This window comes from Neoarius graeffei, chromosome 13 (assembly GCF_027579695.1).
Source record: "Neoarius graeffei isolate fNeoGra1 chromosome 13, fNeoGra1.pri, whole genome shotgun sequence".
NCBI lineage: Eukaryota > Metazoa > Chordata > Actinopteri > Siluriformes > Ariidae > Neoarius > Neoarius graeffei.
In genome coordinates this window covers 59,148,272-59,167,117 of record NC_083581.1, presented here as the reverse complement: position 1 = coordinate 59,167,117, position 18,846 = coordinate 59,148,272, and the positions used below count along the sequence as shown (strand labels likewise).

Here is an 18,846-nt window from a genome sequence, read left to right as displayed (position 1 = left end):
TACCCCCGCCGAGAATCGGATGTATACAGTGCCTCAGTACTCAGTTCAGGTGGTGGCGCTGTGCTGCTTTTGCGCGCAAGATGCCGGGACTACTTTTAGGCGTGAAGTGCAGGGGTATCAAACCTATAAAGCCTTCAGTGACGCCCCAAACTTATCCTAGTGATGATGTATGGACACAAACTTTACCAAATGGTCAGTTAGTGCATAATGAAATCCTGTCATCAATGCAAGAGAGCAATTTAAAAACCTACCAGGGGTTAAAAAAATATCTTTACAACTTTATGCTTTATAGAAATGTTATGGATTGTATAAAGAAACAGCCTGGAGATGAAAAACCTCAGTCACAGCTGCACTGTGACAGTATAATGGCACGTTAGTACATTGCAAGAAGATTAAATCCTGTAGGTAATACAAATGGCCCTCCTGCTGTTTTAGAACAATTTGATATTCAAGGTTTTTGTTTCTTGATCACCTCATAAAATTTAGAACATACAGAACTGCACAAAAGTCTTAGGAACTTTTTCTCTCGAGTACAAACTTGGTTATAGGTTTTTTTTTTTTTATGATTTCTACGGTGGTGTAGTGGTTAGCGCTGTCGCCTCACAGCAAGAAGGTCCGGGTTCGAGCCCCGTGGCCGGCGAGGGCCTTTCTGTGCGGAGTTTGCATGTTCTCCCCGTGGGTTTCCTCCGGGTGCTCCGGTTTCCCCCACAGTCCAAAGACATGCAGGTTAGGTTAACTGGTGACTCTAAATTGACCGTAGGTGTGAATGTGAATGGTTGTCTATGTGTCAGCCCTGTGATGACCTGGCGACTTGTCCAGGGTGTACCCCGCCTTTCGCCCGTAGTCAGCTGGGATAGGCTCCAGCTTGCGTGCGACCCTGTAGAACAGGATAAAGCGGCTAGAGATAACGAGATGAGATTTCTACATTGAGTCAGTGGCAGCACGAAGGTTCTGGGTTCAAACCCAGCTTCCAACGAGGGCCTTTCTGTGTGGAGTTTGCATGTTCTCCACATATGTGTGTGTTTCCTTCCAGGGTGTACCCCGCCTTTCGCCCGTAGTCAGCTGGGATAGGCTCCAGCTTGCGTGCGACCCTGTAGAACAGGATAAAGCGGCTAGAGATAACGAGATGAGATTTCTACATTGAGTCAGTGGCAGCACGAAGGTTCTGGGTTCAAACCCAGCTTCCAACGAGGGCCTTTCTGTGTGGAGTTTGCATGTTCTCCACATATGTGTGTGTTTCCTTCCACAGTCCAAAGATATACAGGATAGGTTAATTAGTGGCTCGAAATTAACCGTGAATGGTTTTGTGTGTGTATATCAGGGTCTTGTCCAGGGTGTACCCTGCCTCTCGCCCATGGTCAGCTGGGATAGGCTCCAGCTTGGCCCCCACACAGGATAAGTGGTTACAGATAAAACAAAACATTGAATCTGTATTAAAAACACTAAAATTTTCATACCTTAGTTTTCCAGAACAAAATTAAATGTTGCAGATAAATGTTTACATGTCAGTAAGCAAAGCAGCATATACTACATATGACATTGGTGTATTCCAGTATTATATTTGGCGAATTTAACACTTGAAAGGGCTCAGATATTTTTGGAAAAAAAAAAAAAGTTTTACTTGTCTACCAAATGAAAAATGAGTCAATCCAAAAAACAAAACTGAGTTAGTGTGTGCGCAACTGTATGCTCACTGGAGCATGAAGTTATACAAGCACTTTCCAGGAACAGAGAAAACAAGATACCTTTGTGGAAAAAAAAGTTTTATTTATCAGCAACATCATGCATTTCAGCATCCTTCTTACCTTTCCATACCGATGCTACTCAAAATATAAACATCTCGCGTAACGTCGGACAACAAAACACAGGAAATTCAAAAAGATCTTTTTTACTACCTGAATGTCAATAAGGATACAATTTCTTGCATAATTCATGCAAATTTGGTCCTGATACCAATTCTGAGACTTATGTGGTGCATATGTTTAACAGCACTAAGCAAGTAAACACAAACATATCTATAAACTGTAGCAGGTTATGCGATCAGAAAAGAAGCCCTTTCCTAAAACGAACCATTAAAACCTGGTCAAAACAGAACATAAGACTCCACTTGAGATGGTAATTTGTAGTGTCAGCTAGTTTGTAAACACGGGCTCTTTAATTACACTAGAACCATGAGGCAGAATGCAGGTGGTGAGTGCAGTGTGGATGTGAAGGTGGTCTTATGAACCCACCACATCACACACCAGGCCACAGAGCCAGCGATCGAATCATGTTGTAGCAAAAAGTGTGAGTAATCCTTTCAGGAAAGAGACAATTTCATTTCCTCCCAGTTTGGACTCTCCATAAACACGATCCACAAATGAGATTGGAACCTGCAGAATAAAATAACATAACAGCATTTATGTTTATGTGCACAAACAGCCAGAATGCAGAAAAATGATGGCGTACCAAAAGTTGGCATGGAAGAACTTGAGTGGCCTGCGCAGACCACGGACATAACCCCATTGAATACCTCCTCGCCCAAAGTCACGAACACACTCTTGTGGCTGAATGAGTGCAAACCCCCCCAGCCACAGTCAAAAAGCTAGTGGAAAAGCCTTCGCAGAAGAGTGTAGGTTATTATGCAAGTAAAGGGGGAACCAAGTCCATATTAATCCCTTGCCTTTGGAATCGGGTGTTCTCAAATAAATAAATAAATAAATAAAACCAGTGTCTGTCAGATGTCCACATAGTGTAAATGGATTTTTAAACAAAAAATTGTATAAGTGCAAATATGGTGAAGTTTTCTGTAAGGAGACATTTATTAGCATTTTTGAATCTCCAGTGTTAGTGACTTGGAACATTCAGAGCTAAAGCCGTAATGAAGGTTTTTTTTTTTTTTTTAATATGGGAAAGTTTCCAAGATAGCGGATTTTGTGGTTTCATCATACCAAAACAAGCGCTCTCTCTCATATCTAATTTTTTTTTTCCACTTCAAGCGGGGGAAAAGGCTGGCTAATAAAGGAAAGACCATTTACAGGGTAATACGACACAAGCGATAACAGGAACCATCTTGTTTCTTGAACGTTCCACATCGTTAAATGTGCCTATGAATGAATCAAGTGTGACGTAGTTGTTGAAACAAAATTAATCATTGGTAAATTGTTGCAGTATAAGAAGAATAAACCACCATGGGACATGCTGTTCTTGGAAAATGAAGAGTTACTCTGCTTCAACTCAGACTGCATCACTCCATCCCACGGCTGATTATTTTTCCCCCCTAACAGTATGTCCAGCATATCAGATACCTATCCAGGGAGTGTTTTATTCCTTATTTAACTCTTTGATAGATATGAAAATTGCTGCAACAATTATTCTTTTCCATTAGTGAACAGTGAAGTATAATTTATCCACTAAAATGGGTTGTCCTTTATAGTAATTTCAATAAAAAACTTAGTATTTTGCTTGCCTTTTTTTTTTAATACTTTGAGTTGTAGGTTCAATTGAGATAAATGACTGTATGCTTATATTTTCAAAAGTAGTGTAACATCAACAGAAAAGACAATTAACTCGTCAATTTAACCGTTCAGCAACTGCACGCGTGACGATTTAAAGATCAGCCAAAACGTCACCATTTTCTCAAATGCTGTGTCTGGCTTAGCATTTTTTCAATAAGGCATCAAGTAATAAGCATAAAAATCAACAGATTAACTGACCTCTCCGATGGTGTAACCGAGCTGTCGGGCACGAACGATCATCTCCATCTGGAAAACGTAGCCTTTAGATACACAATGCTCCACCAGGCGCTCCAGTACGTCTCTCTTATAAAGTCTGGGAAAATAAAACAAACATGATAAGCAACAGCAAGTCAGTCATCGCTGTTCATGTGGCAACGAGTTATTTAAAACGTAAGCACAGCACAAGCATTCGAAACTTGTTGGCTTGGGGTCATTAAGACAGAAAACGGAAAAATAATAAATATTCCACATACCTAAAGCTCCCGGTCAGATCTGATGCTCCGGGTCTCAGAAGCACTTGTGTGATGAAATTCGCCCCACGGCTACAGAGAGATATAAGGAAGAAGTACATTTGGGGATGGGGGGGGGATTAGTGCATAGAAAAGGGAGTAATAAAAATGTTTTCTTTCTGCGTTCCCTTTGGAATAAATCGCTCTGAGCAGAGTACAAGTGATGGAAACAAAATCATCTGAGAAGTGGAAAGTTGTAAAGGCAACATTACCTCGATTTAATATTCATACTGACTCTGAAGTAAAGAGTTACAGCTAAAACGGTCACAGCTTTCACATGGGCGCAAACAAAGCCTCTAACTGATGAAAACACACTGTTCGACGACGAGCTATATTATTCCCCAAACAGGACATACATGCCCAGATATACCAGAACACCTAAAGGAAACATCCTGCACTCTGGTTTCACTTAAAGTGCTTAAGTACGCAGCTAAACAAAAATGTTAATCCTCTTCTTCTAGCCGTTCCTGTGAGGGGTCGCCACAGCGGATCATGTCCCTCCGTATCTTTTTCTGTAGCACCAACTGTCCTCATGTCCTTCACCGCATCCATAAATCTCGTCTTTGGCCTTCCTTTTTTCCTTCTACCTGGCAACTCCATTTCCAGCCTTCTTTCCCCAATATACCCTGGATCTCTCCTCTGTGCTTATCCAAACCATCTCAATCTCGCCTCTCTCACTTTGTCTCCAAGCCATCCTGCATGTCCTGTCCCTCCAATATACTCATTTCTAATCCTGTCCAACTTTGTTACTCCCAGTGAAAATCAACATCGTCAGCTCTGCTCCCTCCTGCCTTTTTGTCAGTGCCACTGTCTCCAAACCGTACAACGTACGAGGTGGTCTTGTACACTTTCCCTTTTGCTGGCAACCTTCTGTCACAAATCACTCCTGACACACTCCTCCATCCATTCCAACCTGCTTACGCTATTCTTCACTCACCATTACTTTATACAGTTGACCCAGATATTTGAACTCCCTAAACAAAAATGTTAAAGGTAGACTGCCTTTCAGATTTTAAAGTGTAGGTCATAAAAATCATTTTCCAGACATCCAATTATTTTTGTTAAGTGGATTGAAAGCTACTGAATTCGAATCACAGATTTCCAATTTTATTAGGGTTTTTTTCTCATTATTAGAACAATTAATACGTTTAGGACCATGTGGCCCTAAATTCTCTTTTTTTTTTTTTTTAAAGATTTTTTTGGGGCTTTTTTCACCTTTATTATTGGATAGGACAGTGTAGAGACAGGAAGTGAGCAGGAGAGAGAGACGGGGAGGGATCGGGAAATGACCTCGGGCCGGAATTGAACCCGGGTCCCCGGATTTATGGCATGGCGCCTTATCCACCTGAGCCACAACGCCCCAAGCCCTAAATTCTCTAATTTCTTCTTGCTTCACCATAGGGGTGTTCACACGGCAACTTTTACTCCGGTGTAGCACCGGGGCTGCCCCGGTAGAGCGTTCACACGGTACCAAGTTATACCGGTGTAGCCCCTGAAATCTGCTTAAACCGGTGCAAATCTAACCCTGCTCGGGAGGTGGTTTAAGAAATTTACTCCGGAGTAAATGCTAGTTTGCGGGGCGGCACCGATATAAAATGGGACGTCTGAACGCTACAGGGGTAGACTCGCTACGCATGAGGAGAGTTGATTACATACGGGCATTGCATAATTTGCATCCTGGTATTTTGCGCTTCCAAAATGGTGAATATCAACAACAGAACTGCGTGCCTTCCAGTGTTGCCAGATTGGGAGGTTTTAAGTGCATTTTGGAGGATTTGAACACATTTTGGGCTGGAAAACGTCAGCAGTATCTGGCAACACTGGTGTCTTCATCCACGTTGTTTTCCTGGCGCTTGGTGATGCCATGACAACCGGGAAAAGGAAGTACATTTTCACCCATGCGCATATTTAATTTCCGCATTATTACTATCGTATAGCACGGTCGCAAAAACTGCCGTGTGAACGCAAGTGGGGCTGCACCGGTGCTAACACACTTCTCTCTAGTAAGCAGGTTTGTGACGTGTGAACGCTCCACAAAATTTACACCGGTGTAAGATATATCGCAACAAAATACATCGGTGCAGCATCGATGCAAACATGTGCCATGTGAACACCCCTAATGACCCAATTCAAGATACTACATCATGCGGTGGGCCTTCCCCGTTCGCACAAGGCATTGTGGGATACAAATTTGAAAACAGGAGAGGAAAATGGAGGACGCGAGTGTGCGAATGAAACATGAAAGACCGACTACAGTAACGGAAAACAAGAAGAAAAGATGTTATGTTGCGAAGGAAAGGAAACGCAGGACCAAACTAATAAATAAATAAATAAATAAATATCAGCAGTCAGCGAGCACCTCAGTGTGATCAGCTTTTTGTTTAGCCACAGAACTGTCAGTGCACGGTCAAGGTAAACCTGTAGATGGCAGTAAGCAACACTGTGGATGCCAGCTGCTGTAAAACCCAAAAGAAGCAGCAGCAGGTAAACCTGCGCATGCGCACTTCCTCGGTCTACTTGACTGTATGAACCGAGCGATTTCATGCACATTTGTTAAGGAATCCCTTCAAATTACATAACTTCCCGGCCACAGATTGGCCTTGTTTTTTTTTTGAGATCTCGCACAAAATCATGACCACCAAATTTCAGAGAGAACTAAATTTCACCGATTTTATGAAATCGAAAGGCTGTCTAGCTTTAATAATGAACCCAAGTACATCTAGAGGCAGTTAGTGTAGGGAAAAAGTCACCTAATGAGCTTTCGGCGCAGGTCCCATCCATACACGCCTCCATCTCCTCTATACCTCGTTCCAGATACAAGGTCATATCCACCTTCTTTCTGTTTTCTACACACCAAACACAAAACAATAGGACATACAGACTAAGCAGTATGGCACGCCACGTTAAAATCAACTGTCATGGGCATTAATTTAATTTATAATGTAGCTTAGGACTTACTCAATAAATTCTGGAATAAATTTTGGCTGCAAAAAAAATAACGTGCATGAATAAAACACAAACGTGTTATAACGCAGTGGCCTCAAATAATCTGACAAACACACTTAAAATCAAATAAGTAAATCAGACAGGAGAGGAAAAAAAAAGCAATACATTATTGTCCTTACATGATGAGACAGATCAGCATCCATAATGATAATGAAGTTTCCTGTAGCATGCTTAATGCCGTGGATGTATGCAGTCCCTGAAATGCAATTAAAACCCCATTATATAGTTTACACAGTTATATAATGACTTTGCAGTTCAGTATTACTATAAATGGGATGAAACCAGTGTGTGCGAGAGAAGTTAAAGGAAAACTCCACCCTGAAACATACTGAATCCGTTTTTATTGAAATATTTGATTTGCCATTGTGATGCTAATTAGTTCACTGGTACCATTTTCATGATCCTCACAAAACATTAGCGTTTGAGTACAATACTGATGTCACAGGGTTACAATAGTGCTGACTTCATCAATCAGGTTTCACTGCTAGGTCGTTTATTTAACAATAAAATGTGCCTTGTGCCTGTGACCGCCCCCCCCCGTAATTTTAACATTTTTTAAAAACTAGATTGTCAGCTCAGCCTCATTAGGGTTTTTAGAACCTTGTTTGGACTTCCTGTGGTTTGGGCGCGAAAACCCAGTTCTGCACAAACGCAACACGATCGCACCAGAAAGCACGGTCAAGACTGCAGCTACGCTGGCAGCTTTTTAGTTGCGAATTACGAGTATTTCCTCTTGGTGTTAATAATTCGCCATGTCAAAACAAGCGAAACTTTCTTCCTCCTTTCAATGTGAAGAAAAGTAAGCAATTTATATATTTTTTCCATCAAAGTTGCATTTTGTGGCTTCGAAGCCAAGTTTTAGTGTGCCGTTTCTAGAACATCAAGAAAACGTGGAAGAAACAGCAATAATGGAAGAGCTGGTTTCTAAGCTACCTAAAACTAGCAATCGTAATTATTTTTTGTTACATAATGTACTCAGGCTGCCAGTCAGTGTGTGTGACCCCTCCCCCTTTTGAAAAACCCTAGCTACGCCCCTGCACAATTTCATTTTCTCGCTTATCATTTGCCAGCAACGATTAGTGTTATGCTAATGAGCAATCCAGTGTAGACATTTGAAAAGATAAGAGCTGGACTCCAAGTTCCTGAATGCAAAGCAGCGATACAGCACTGAAAGCTTTGAATCTGTTTGGGATGAGTAGGAGAGAAAAGTGGACAGACTAAAGAGCTGCATCGCTCTCGAGGTCGAGATAAAGTAAGGGCTGCATTCATGGCAGGGATCGACCGATTAGCGGCCCAACTGATAATACAGTGGTGCTTGAAAGTTTGTGAACCATTTAGAATTTTCTATATTTCTGCATAAATATGACCTAAAACATCATCAGATTTTCACACAAGTCCTAAGAGTAGATAAAGAGAACCCGGTTAAACAAACGAGATAAAAGATATTATACTTGGTCATTTATTTATTGAGGACTTGTGTGCTTCGGGTCGTTGTCTTGCTGCATGACCCACCTTCTCTTGAGATTCAGTTCATGGACAGATGTCCTGACATTTTCCTTTAGAATTTGCTGGTATAATTCAGAATTCATTCTTCCATCAATGATGGCAAGCCGTCCTGGCCCAGATGCAGCAAAAGAGGCCCAAACCATGATACTACCACCACCATGTTTCACAGATGGGATACGGTTCTTATGCTGGAATGCAGTGTTTTCCTTTCTCCAAACATAACGCTTCTCATTTAAACCAAAAAGTTCTATTTTGGTCTCATCCATCCACAAAACAGTTTTCTCTTTGCAACCCTGCCATGCACACCATTGTTGTTCAGTGTTCTCCTGATGGTGGACTCATGAATATTAGCCAATGTGAGAGAGGCCTTCAGTTGCTTAGAAGTTACCTTGGGGTCTTTTGTGACCTCGCCGACTATTACACACCTTGCTCTTGGAGTGATCTTTGTTGGTCGACCACTCCTGGGGAGGGTAACAATGGTCTTGAATTTCCTCCATTTGTACACAATCTGTCTGACTGTGGATTGGTGGAGTCCAAACTCTTTAGAGATGGTTCTGTAACCTTTTCCAGCCTGATGAGCATCAACAACGCTTTTTCTGAGGTCCTCAGAAATCTCCTTTGTTCGTGCCATGATACACTTCCACAAACATGTGTTGTGAAGATCAGACTTTGATAGATCTCTGTTCTTTAAATAAAACAGGGTGCCCACTCACACCTGATTGTCATCCCATTGGTTTGAAAACACCCGACTCTAATTTCACCTTCAAATTAACTGCTAATCCTAGAGGTTCACATACTTTTCCACTCACAGATATGTAATATTGGATCATTTTCCTCAATAAATAAATGACCAAGTATAATATTCTTTGTCTCATTTGTTTAACTGGGTTCTCTTTATCTACTTTTAGGACTTGTGTGAAAATCTGTTGTTGTTTTAGGTCATATTTATGGAGAAATATAGAAAATTCTAAAGGGTTCCCAAACTTTCAAGCACCACTGTAGCTGAAATTCTGGGAAATTATCAGCCCGACCAATAATCAGAGCCAATATTCAGCATTTTTCCTGATTGTCATTTGCCGATGAAAGAGTTTCTCGTTATGCTGTTGTACATATCAGATGCAACCATGATTTAAAAAAAAAAGTCTGGTCCACAGCGTTATTAGATTGCTTGAAATGTAGATGATGCCTCAAGTACAACACATCTAACATTTCTGTAGTCTGGCTCCATGTATAACCCACAGTGCTATTGGATTGGTAGAGATCTGGATTACGTGTCATGTAAATCCAATCAAACATGCTTTTTAGTGTTTGTGAGAAATGTGGGAATGAAGCAGCACCTGCATTCACTTCCATAGTGAGAGGAAAGAAAAAAGAGAACATGTCGAGGTTGAACAGCACGGCCCAGAAAAAAAAAACCAAAAAAAAAAAATACCGGTCGACCCCTAGCATACAAGCTGAAGAAGACTGTTACATGCACACTCAAGCACAGTGAAATTCATCCTCTGCATTTAACCCATCTGAAGCAGTAAACACGAACACACGCACGCGAGCAATGAGCGCACGCACGCACGCACACACACACACACACCCAGAGCAGTGGGCAGCTATGCTACAGCACCCAGGGAGCAGTTGTGCCTTATATGCAGTAATTTGCAAGTTGAAATAATTTCTCACCTTGGCCCATTCGATTTGCAGAGTGGGGGGAAAGAAAAAATAACCCCCACACGCACCTCCTTGAAAGAGGGTATTTTTGCTCCGTCAGTCTACAGCAGGGGTGGGCAATTATTTTTTCCATGGGGTCACATAAACAGAAAATTTTGTGGAGGGCTGGACCCAAAGGCTGAACTAAATTCTGCATAATATTAATTGTATTTCTTTATATAAAGCAGTAAATAACATTGTTTTTACAAGCTGCTAAGACTGGTAAGAGTATGGAAAAAACGAGGTTGCCTTACAAAAAATGTCATTTATTCAATCAAATTTCCCAAAACAATGGTTAACAAAATGTGAACGTTTGTACCATTTTTTTCCCTTCACATTCACCCCAAAACACAATAAAGACATCACAATATTGTCTTTCTACTCCAAATATCAAGCAAGATACATCATATTATAATAATGATGCCCACATTTGTAGTCTAATCACCTCATTTGGTGTTTTTCATTTGGTAATGCCGATTCAAATTGTAGTCTTTGAACACTGCGATCTGCTCTCCGCAAACTAAACACACGGCTTCATCTCTGACTTCAGTAAATAAATACTTAGCAGTCCATGTTTTGTTGAAAGCCCTGCATTCAGCATCTACCTTTCTTCTTTTTGCGGACATTTTGGGGACTAAAGTCTTCTTGTAACCTGCTCGCAACAACTTCGATTCGGTGTAGGTATCAGATCGGCTCGGGCTCCGGCGCCTGCTGGTGACGTCACACTGTGATTGGCTGGACCGTTTGAAGGATGACGTACAAGTTTGTGGTTGGTCTGGACAAATTACGGAAGTAGTTCTCGCGGGATTAGGTTTTGTGGGATTTCATCATAGATATACATAGAAGACTAGATGCCTCGTCCCCGTTGCCCGTCAACGAAGTCGAACGTCCGCACATGGCGGCCATCTTACCTCAGACAGCTGGCTTACCCATTACATTGTGTTGGTAGCGATATGTACTTTTCAGATGACCGTAACTTCCTCAAATTTCAATCGATATTCAAACGGTTTGGTTTGTTATATAAAAAAAACAAATGGAAGTATGTATTTATGATATTAATGATGAATAATCATTTTATGTTTTAAAAAAAAAAAATACATGCTGAAATTCCTATGCTGTGAGAAGCCTAACACTGCATACTTATGGATAACTGCGGCCTTAGGACAAATAACCATACAATTTATTTCAAATTTTTAGTGAAAATATTTTTACATGTGATAGGGCCGTAGGGGAAGCTAAAGTTAAACAGCTTACTCACTTCTGAAACTTCAGAAATACTTCATCCACCTCAAAAACCTAATGCACTCGCATCATAGCATAATAACAAATGTAAACTCACATCATAGCATAATAACAAATGCACTGCCCGAGTAAGTAATGCCGCTTTTCCACTACAAACGCGGCTGAGTTGGGCTGAGCCGTGCCGTGCTGAGTTGGGCTGAGTCGAGCTGAGCGGGGCTGTTGGAGTTGCATTTCGACCACAACCGCGCTGAACCGTGCTGGCTGGAAGTGGGTGGACACATTGGGTGGAGTTAGCGAAAGTGGGTGGACGTCACGTGATGTCGTTAAGCAGCGCAAACAGTGACATCAGTGAGCTTTTAAGCGGTAGTCTCACGACCCGGATAGTAAACAATAAACATGGAGGACATGGAGTCGTTAGTGTTGCTGGTCTTGGTGCTGTGGCTTGTTGTCACCGACAACGCCAACAGATACTGGCAAGAGCGTATAGATGAGGCGAGGTGCATAAGGCTTCAGAAATTCTCGTAATTCTTCTTCTTCCCTGTTTACGGTGTTTACAGATCCCAGCGTGCTCGCGGGGCGTGTGTGGGCATGTGAGGACACTCCTCCTCACCAATCAGTGCACAGGGGAGTGTCTGCTCACGCCCCCAGCCTCACTCGGCTCACTTCAGCCCCACTTCAAAACGGTGCGAGTTTTAGGGGCTAAGCAGGGCTGAAGCGAGCCGAGTCGTGCTGTTCTTTGGTAGTCGAAACGCGAGCCATGTCGGGCTGAAGTGAGCTGAAAAAGGGTAGTGGAAAAGGGCCATAATAGTATAAAACAGTGACAGCGGCTCACGGTAGTTTGTGACAAAAAAAGCCCGGCTGCTCATATCAGGAACTGTATTGGACATTATTTCATTAAGTAAATAACGCTACCGATTATCCTTAAAAAAATGATGTATTATCTTACTGGTGAAAGGTGATCCCGCGTGCCCTACTTTCCAGACATCGCCGGTTCGAGCAATCGAAAGCCGCGCAGAAGTCTGGCATCTCGTCACAGTCAGTAATTTAATTTCCTCTAGAAATCATAATGCAAGTTGTTTTAAATTAACCAACCCGAAAATGAAAACCATGTGCAAGTGCAACTTCAGTTATTGAAAATATTATCTCATGACCTTCTATGTAAAATTACTTGGTGCTACGAGCTAGCCTAGCATGAAACACAACTTTGACAAAGCTGCAGTAAGTCGTTTTTGAAGAGAAAAGGTACGATTTTAGCATGTTCAAGCACCCAGAATTACAACCACATTAATAAATGTTTTAAGAAATCAAACCATTTGTATATACGTCAAAATTTCAGCGAGATAAGAGTATAAACATTGAAGCATCTCAATGGTCTTACCTCAGTGTACCACAAATTCTGTGGAAAAGCTTGCCTGTGGTAAGATGGCCGCCCTGTGCGGACGTTCTGGAATACGCGGTGAGGCATCTAGTCTTCTATGTATACCTATGGATTTCATGTCATGCTCATGTCGTGCGCACTGCGTTTTCGTTGAACACAACTTCAAAATAAAAAGCAATGCACATTCAGTCCATGCATGAGGTAAAATTAGAAAATATGTTTATTTTGTAATTTCTAATTAACCTTACGCGGGCCGGTCAGAATGAACCAAAGGGCCGGATGCAGCCCGCGGGCCGTAAAATGCCCAGGTCTGGTCTACAGTATTTTTAGAGTTATAGGCCTAAGTGGCTATTATTACTGATCTACTATAGTGAACTTCAAACATTCCTGCAACATTATAGACTGAAAGTGCAGTCCAGCAAACACAGCGAGTAGCGTTCACAATGTTAGCTAGCCGGCTAACATTAGTGATAACCATTTGCCTTCTCAAAACAGCAACTATTATACTCACCGTTATAGATTTAACCAAGTACTGTCTCTGTATTAGGGTTGCAAAATTCCTGGAATTTTCAAAGTTGGAAACTTTCCATGGGAATTAACGGGAATTTATGGGAATTAACAGGAATTATTGGGAATAAACTGGGAATTAGGGCGGCACGGTGGTGTAGTGGTTAGCGCTGTCGCCTCACAGCAAGAAGGTCCTGGGTTCGAGCCCCGGGGCCGGCGAGGGCCTTTCTGTGTGGAGTTTGCATGTTCTCCCCGTGTCCGCGTGGGTTTCCTCCGGGTGCTCCGGTTTCCCCCACAGTCCAAAGACATGCAGGTTAGGTTAACTGGTGACTCTAAATTGAGCGTAGGTGTGAATGTGAGTGTGAATGGTTGTCTGTGTCTATGTGTCAGCCCTGTGATGACCTGGCGACTTGTCCAGGGTGTACCCCACCTTTCGCCCGTAGTCAGCTGGGATAGGCTCCAGCTTGCCTGCGACCCTGTAGAAGGATAAAGCGGCTAGAGATGATGAGATGAGAAACTGGGAATTATCAAAAGTTGAAGGTTGGGAACATAAATATAGTTGGTAGAAAAAAAATATTGTAGCATAATCTTGGCTAAAACTATCAGATTTGATGTGAGTACAGTTGAGTATAATTTGCTATTCCTCAATCACAGGGACATAGCACACTACTTCCTGTAGTAGAGCTATTGAGGCCACACCCCCCACATGCATTGTGCATTCCTCCATCACATGCACAATGATTTCTAGAATTCTGAACTACTAAAGCAACTTTTTTGAGCCCACAACACAGATACAGACTATTGAACCATTTGAGCCAAAGGACTACATACAGTCAAGTATGTTTTGATGATATGAAGTAGATGATATTTGATCTACGGTGTTAAAGTTTAACTAGCAAAATCAAAATCTATTGCTAGCTTACTGGTAAACCAGATGTGCTAAATGTAAGCTAGCACCATTTAATTAAAGAAGTTAGCTTATCATGGTGCTAGCTACCGCAAAATGTGATGCTGTTTCTTCTGCCTCCTGCTAGACGGTTTTATGTAATTACACAAGATTTCATCAATTTTAAATGTTTTGAAGACCTTTCCATTAGTTCAGCTTGCTATCTACATATTTGCATTTTTTGTCATCTTATTTAACAGAAAAATGCCACATACGCCATCCAGTGTGTGGAAGCAAAATTCCCAAAATTCCCTAACTAAAAAGTTTCCATGGAAAGTTTCTGGAAATTTACCCGAAATATACCGGAAATTTTCCGCCCCTTTGCAACCCTACTCTGTATATTAACTGATCGAAAGCCAACACTGCCATAACCCAATTTGAAAATAGAGAAGGGTGACTTTATACTGTTCACAGTATTAGCAACCTTGTTGATTTGATATTACTCTAAACAGGAGAGGATCTGGTAGGTGAGAAGACTGAAATGTTGAAGAGGTGGTTTGAGTGGCTTTTATCGGTTTTCGGAGGGGAATTTCAGGTTGCAACTTTAACTCTAGAGGTCACAACTTGTAACCTCTGACTAGGAAAAAAGCAAAGCAAAACACAAACCCTCAACTCAGAATTCCTGCTCAGAATCCTAGGATGGTCTCCTCAACTCAGAGTTCAGCAAGTGATCCCAGATGAACATGGCTGCAGACAATGTCAGCAATAAACATTACGTTAATGTCATTTAGCAGACGCTCTTATCCAGAGCGACATACAACGTACCCAGAGCAGCCTGGGGAGCAGTTGGGGGTTAGGTGCCTTGCTCAAGGGCACTTCAGCCATTCCTGCTGGTCCAGGGAATCATACCAGCGACCTTTTAGTCCCAAAGCTGCTTCTCTAGCCATTAGTCCATGGCTTCCCCCAGAGCAAAGCAGCTTTGGTGAAAGAGAAAGATTCTGAACCAGTCCACCGACAGTCAGACAAACATGTGTAGCACCTACCCCATCCCAAATTTCACCCGTGTCACACCAAACTCTAGACGTAGTCAGCAGGATATAGTACTTACATAGGATGACACGGAACAGGACATGACGTGACATATCACTCAGGCAGTGACCTCCCCGCAATAAGGGACGGGACATATGGGACAACTACCTTAATTGTCCGTGATAGGATATAATTTATTAATTAATAAATAATTCATTGAAAAATTCTTGTGTTGACTCGCCATTTCTTCTCTCGTCATAAGAAATAAATATTAAAAACACAAACAAATTAGTGTGTATTTCTTTCTTTTGATTATTCTTGACTAACTACAGTAGGTTATCCAAACTATACCATGACACGACAGCCAAGATCCCCCGGGAACGGGACACGACGGCTAAGCCAAGCCAAGATCCCCCGGGAACGGGACACGACGGCTAAGCCAAGCCAAGATCCCCCGGGAACGGGACACGACGGCTAAGCCAAGCCAAGATCCCCCGGGAACGGGACACGACGGCTAAGCCAAGCCAAGATCCCCCGGGAACGGGACACGACGGCTAAGCCAAGCCAAGATCCCCCGGGAACGGGACACGACGGCTAAGCCAAGCCAAGATCCCCCGGGAACGGGACACGACGGCTAAGCCAAGCCAAGATCCCCCGGGAACGGGACACGACGGCTAAGCCAAGCCAAGATCCCCCGGGAACGGGACACGACGGCTAAGCCAAGCCAAGATCCCCCGGGAACGGGACACGACGGCTAAGCCAAGCCAAGATCCCCCGGGAACGGGACACGACGGCTAAGCCAAGCCAAGATCCCCCGGGAACGGGACACGACGGCTAAGCCAAGCCAAGATCCCCCGGGAACGGGACACGACGGCTAAGCCAAGGTAAGATCCCCCGGGAACGGGACACGACGGCTAAGCCAAGATCCCCTAGGACGGGGCATGACAATTATTCCGGTCCGTGATGGGGGACGTGACCGTGAGCGATAACATGTCCCGTCCTGTGTCACAGGTTTTAGTAATCATCTTGTTGCTAACAAAAGATGAACTTAAAAGCATCCATGTGAATACCCACCCACAACATTTTAAAAACATCATAATTCTGAGCCCCGATTTCCCACTTTTGATGCACGTCAAGTGCAGCACTCCTGCCACCATCAGTGGGTAGTCGAACAGCATTATGGGTATTGTTGGAAACGGCTTACCAAAGTGAAAACAGACCAACATGTCAACAGATTTTCCCTTTATAATCCCAGATGTAGTTTGTGCTCACTCACCTAAACCCAATTTCTTTGCTCTTGGTCTCAGGACCTGAAAACAACAAACAAGAACAACGCAAAACAGAAAAAGGAGTTATTTATTGGCACAACCACTCATCATGTAACAGCATATAATCAGTGTTTAGCTCAGAACCACAGAAATATGAAATTTCACTCACAATCTTATCCTCTCCGTAGATTTCCTGGAGCTGCTCCGCAATCTGTAGTGTCCCATCAGGGCTTCCGTCATCGATCACAATAATCTCGTAGTTGTAGCCGCTACATACAGGAGTACTTTTTTAGTTAGTTAGCATGCTAAAATGACTTGTAAAGCTAATGCACATTCTACAAACAAAACCGCGTACTATGACATTTAAGTCAAGCTTAGTTTATTTATATCTGGTTTATTTTTGGTTAATTGACGCTTCCGTTTTACAATGAGCTCAGTAACAACTCATCATTTACTAGCCTAGCTAATTAGCTTAAGCTATATGCTGAATGCCAAATGGCTTCGTGTTGTCTACACGTGCGCACTTCTTAGGGTATAAAATAAGTGATTATAGACCCTATATAGTGCTTTACACGTTCACTTACGGAACCATTTGGGATTTAACCAGAAACTATCAGGCTACACTGAAGAGCTCAGCAGCTTCAACAACCGCAATAATTAGTTCACCTTTCGCCAAAATACTTCACCAGCAGCCACACGATCAGGGGTAAATTTTCCCGTTCATTGTATGTCGGCAACAGCACTGAATATTTGTCAGCGTCTTCCGAGTTCTTCTTATTGCTCTTACGATTCACCATGTTGGATAACTTTTAACTCCCGGAAGTTTCCGTCAGCTAGAGATATCCGGTGGAACCTACAGACCTTATCATTGGTTCCGCGAAGGCGAGAGTATGGTGTACTGATGTTGAGCTTATATGCTAGCACCAACTGGAACCACAGTGGAAATAAGTGTTTACACTTTGTGTTATCCATGTATTGTAATGTACACTATACTTGTATTCTGTACATTATTTTACTAAATAAACTGACCAATTGTCTCTCATGAGGAATTATCATTTTATAGAATTACACTACCGTTCAAAAGTTTGGGGTCACTTTGAAATGTCCTTATTTTTGAAAGAAAAGCACTGTTCTTTTCAATGAAGATCACTTTAAACTAATCAGAAATCCACTCTATACATTGCTAATGTGGTAAATGACTATTCTAGCTGCAAATGTCTGGTTTTTGGTGCAATATCTCCATAGGTGTATAGAGGCCCATTTCCAGCAACTCTCACTCCAGTGTTCTAATGGTACAATGTGTTTGCTCATTGCCTCAGAAGGCTAATGGAGGATTAGAAAACCCTTGTACAATCATGTTAGCACAGCTGAAAACAGTTGAGCTCTTTAGAGAAGCTATAAAACTGACCTTCCTTTGAGCAGATTGAGTTTCTGGAGCATCACATTTGTGGGGTCGATTAAATGCTCAAAATGGCCAGAAAAATGTCTTGACGATATTTTCTATTAATTTTACAACTTATGGTGGTAAATAAAAGTGTGACTTTTCATGGAAAACACAAAATTAATTGGTTTGGGTGACCCCAAACTTTTGAACGGTAGTGTACGTTGTAAATACAACAAAAAAAGTTGAATGCGGGCTGCGATAGTGAGGTGAGAAAGAGAGTGCAGGCAGGGTGGAGCAGTTGGAGAAGGATTTCGGGAGTCATTTGTGATAGGAAAGTTCCAGCAAAAGTGAAAGGTAAGATGTATAAGACCAGCTGTGATGTATGGATTGGAGACCGTACCCTTAACGAAGAGACAGGAGGCAAAGTTGGAGGTGGCGGAGTTGAGGAGGTTAAGGTTTGCGATGGGAGGTTGGACAGGATAAGGAACGAGCACATCAGAGGGACAGCACATGTGGAGAGCTTGGGAATTAAGCTAAGAGAGATGAGACTGAGATGGTATGGGCACATCCTGAGAAGAGATGCAGAGCATGTTGGAAGGAGCTGCCAGGCAAATGAATACGAGGAAGGCCAAAGAGGAGATACATGGATGTGGTGAGAGAGGACGTGAAAGTGGCAGGTGTGGTAGAGAAGGATGCGGAAGACAGGGAGCAATGGAGACGAAAGATCCGTTGTGGCGACCCCTAATCGGGAGCAGCCAAAAGAAGATACGCTATATGGCCAAAAGTATGTGAACGCTCACACCCATATGTTTGTTGAACGTCCCATTCCAAAACCATGGGGCGTTAATTTGGGCGCTTTCAACTGTAACAGCCTCCACTCTGCAGGGAATTTTTTCCCACGAGATTTTGGAGCATGCCCGTGGGGATTTGTAA

The 18,846-nt window shown here is 42.5% G+C and overlaps 1 protein-coding gene across 1 annotated transcript; it reads right to left on the bottom strand.

The window, feature by feature from the left end:
- Positions 1–1,746: 1,746 nt before the first annotated feature.
- Positions 1,747–17,374, bottom strand: dpm1 (dolichyl-phosphate mannosyltransferase subunit 1, catalytic). Its single transcript, XM_060938199.1, has 9 exons — positions 17,196–17,374; positions 16,699–16,798; positions 16,538–16,571; positions 7,132–7,208; positions 6,965–6,990; positions 6,757–6,852; positions 3,971–4,039; positions 3,696–3,810; positions 1,747–2,372 (listed from the first exon to the last, which is right to left on the bottom strand). Exons 1-9 carry the CDS (start codon positions 17,324–17,326, stop codon positions 2,268–2,270), a joined length of 753 nt encoding a protein of 250 aa, XP_060794182.1. The 5' UTR covers positions 17,327–17,374; the 3' UTR covers positions 1,747–2,267.
- Between the last annotated feature and the right edge of the window lie 1,472 nt (positions 17,375–18,846).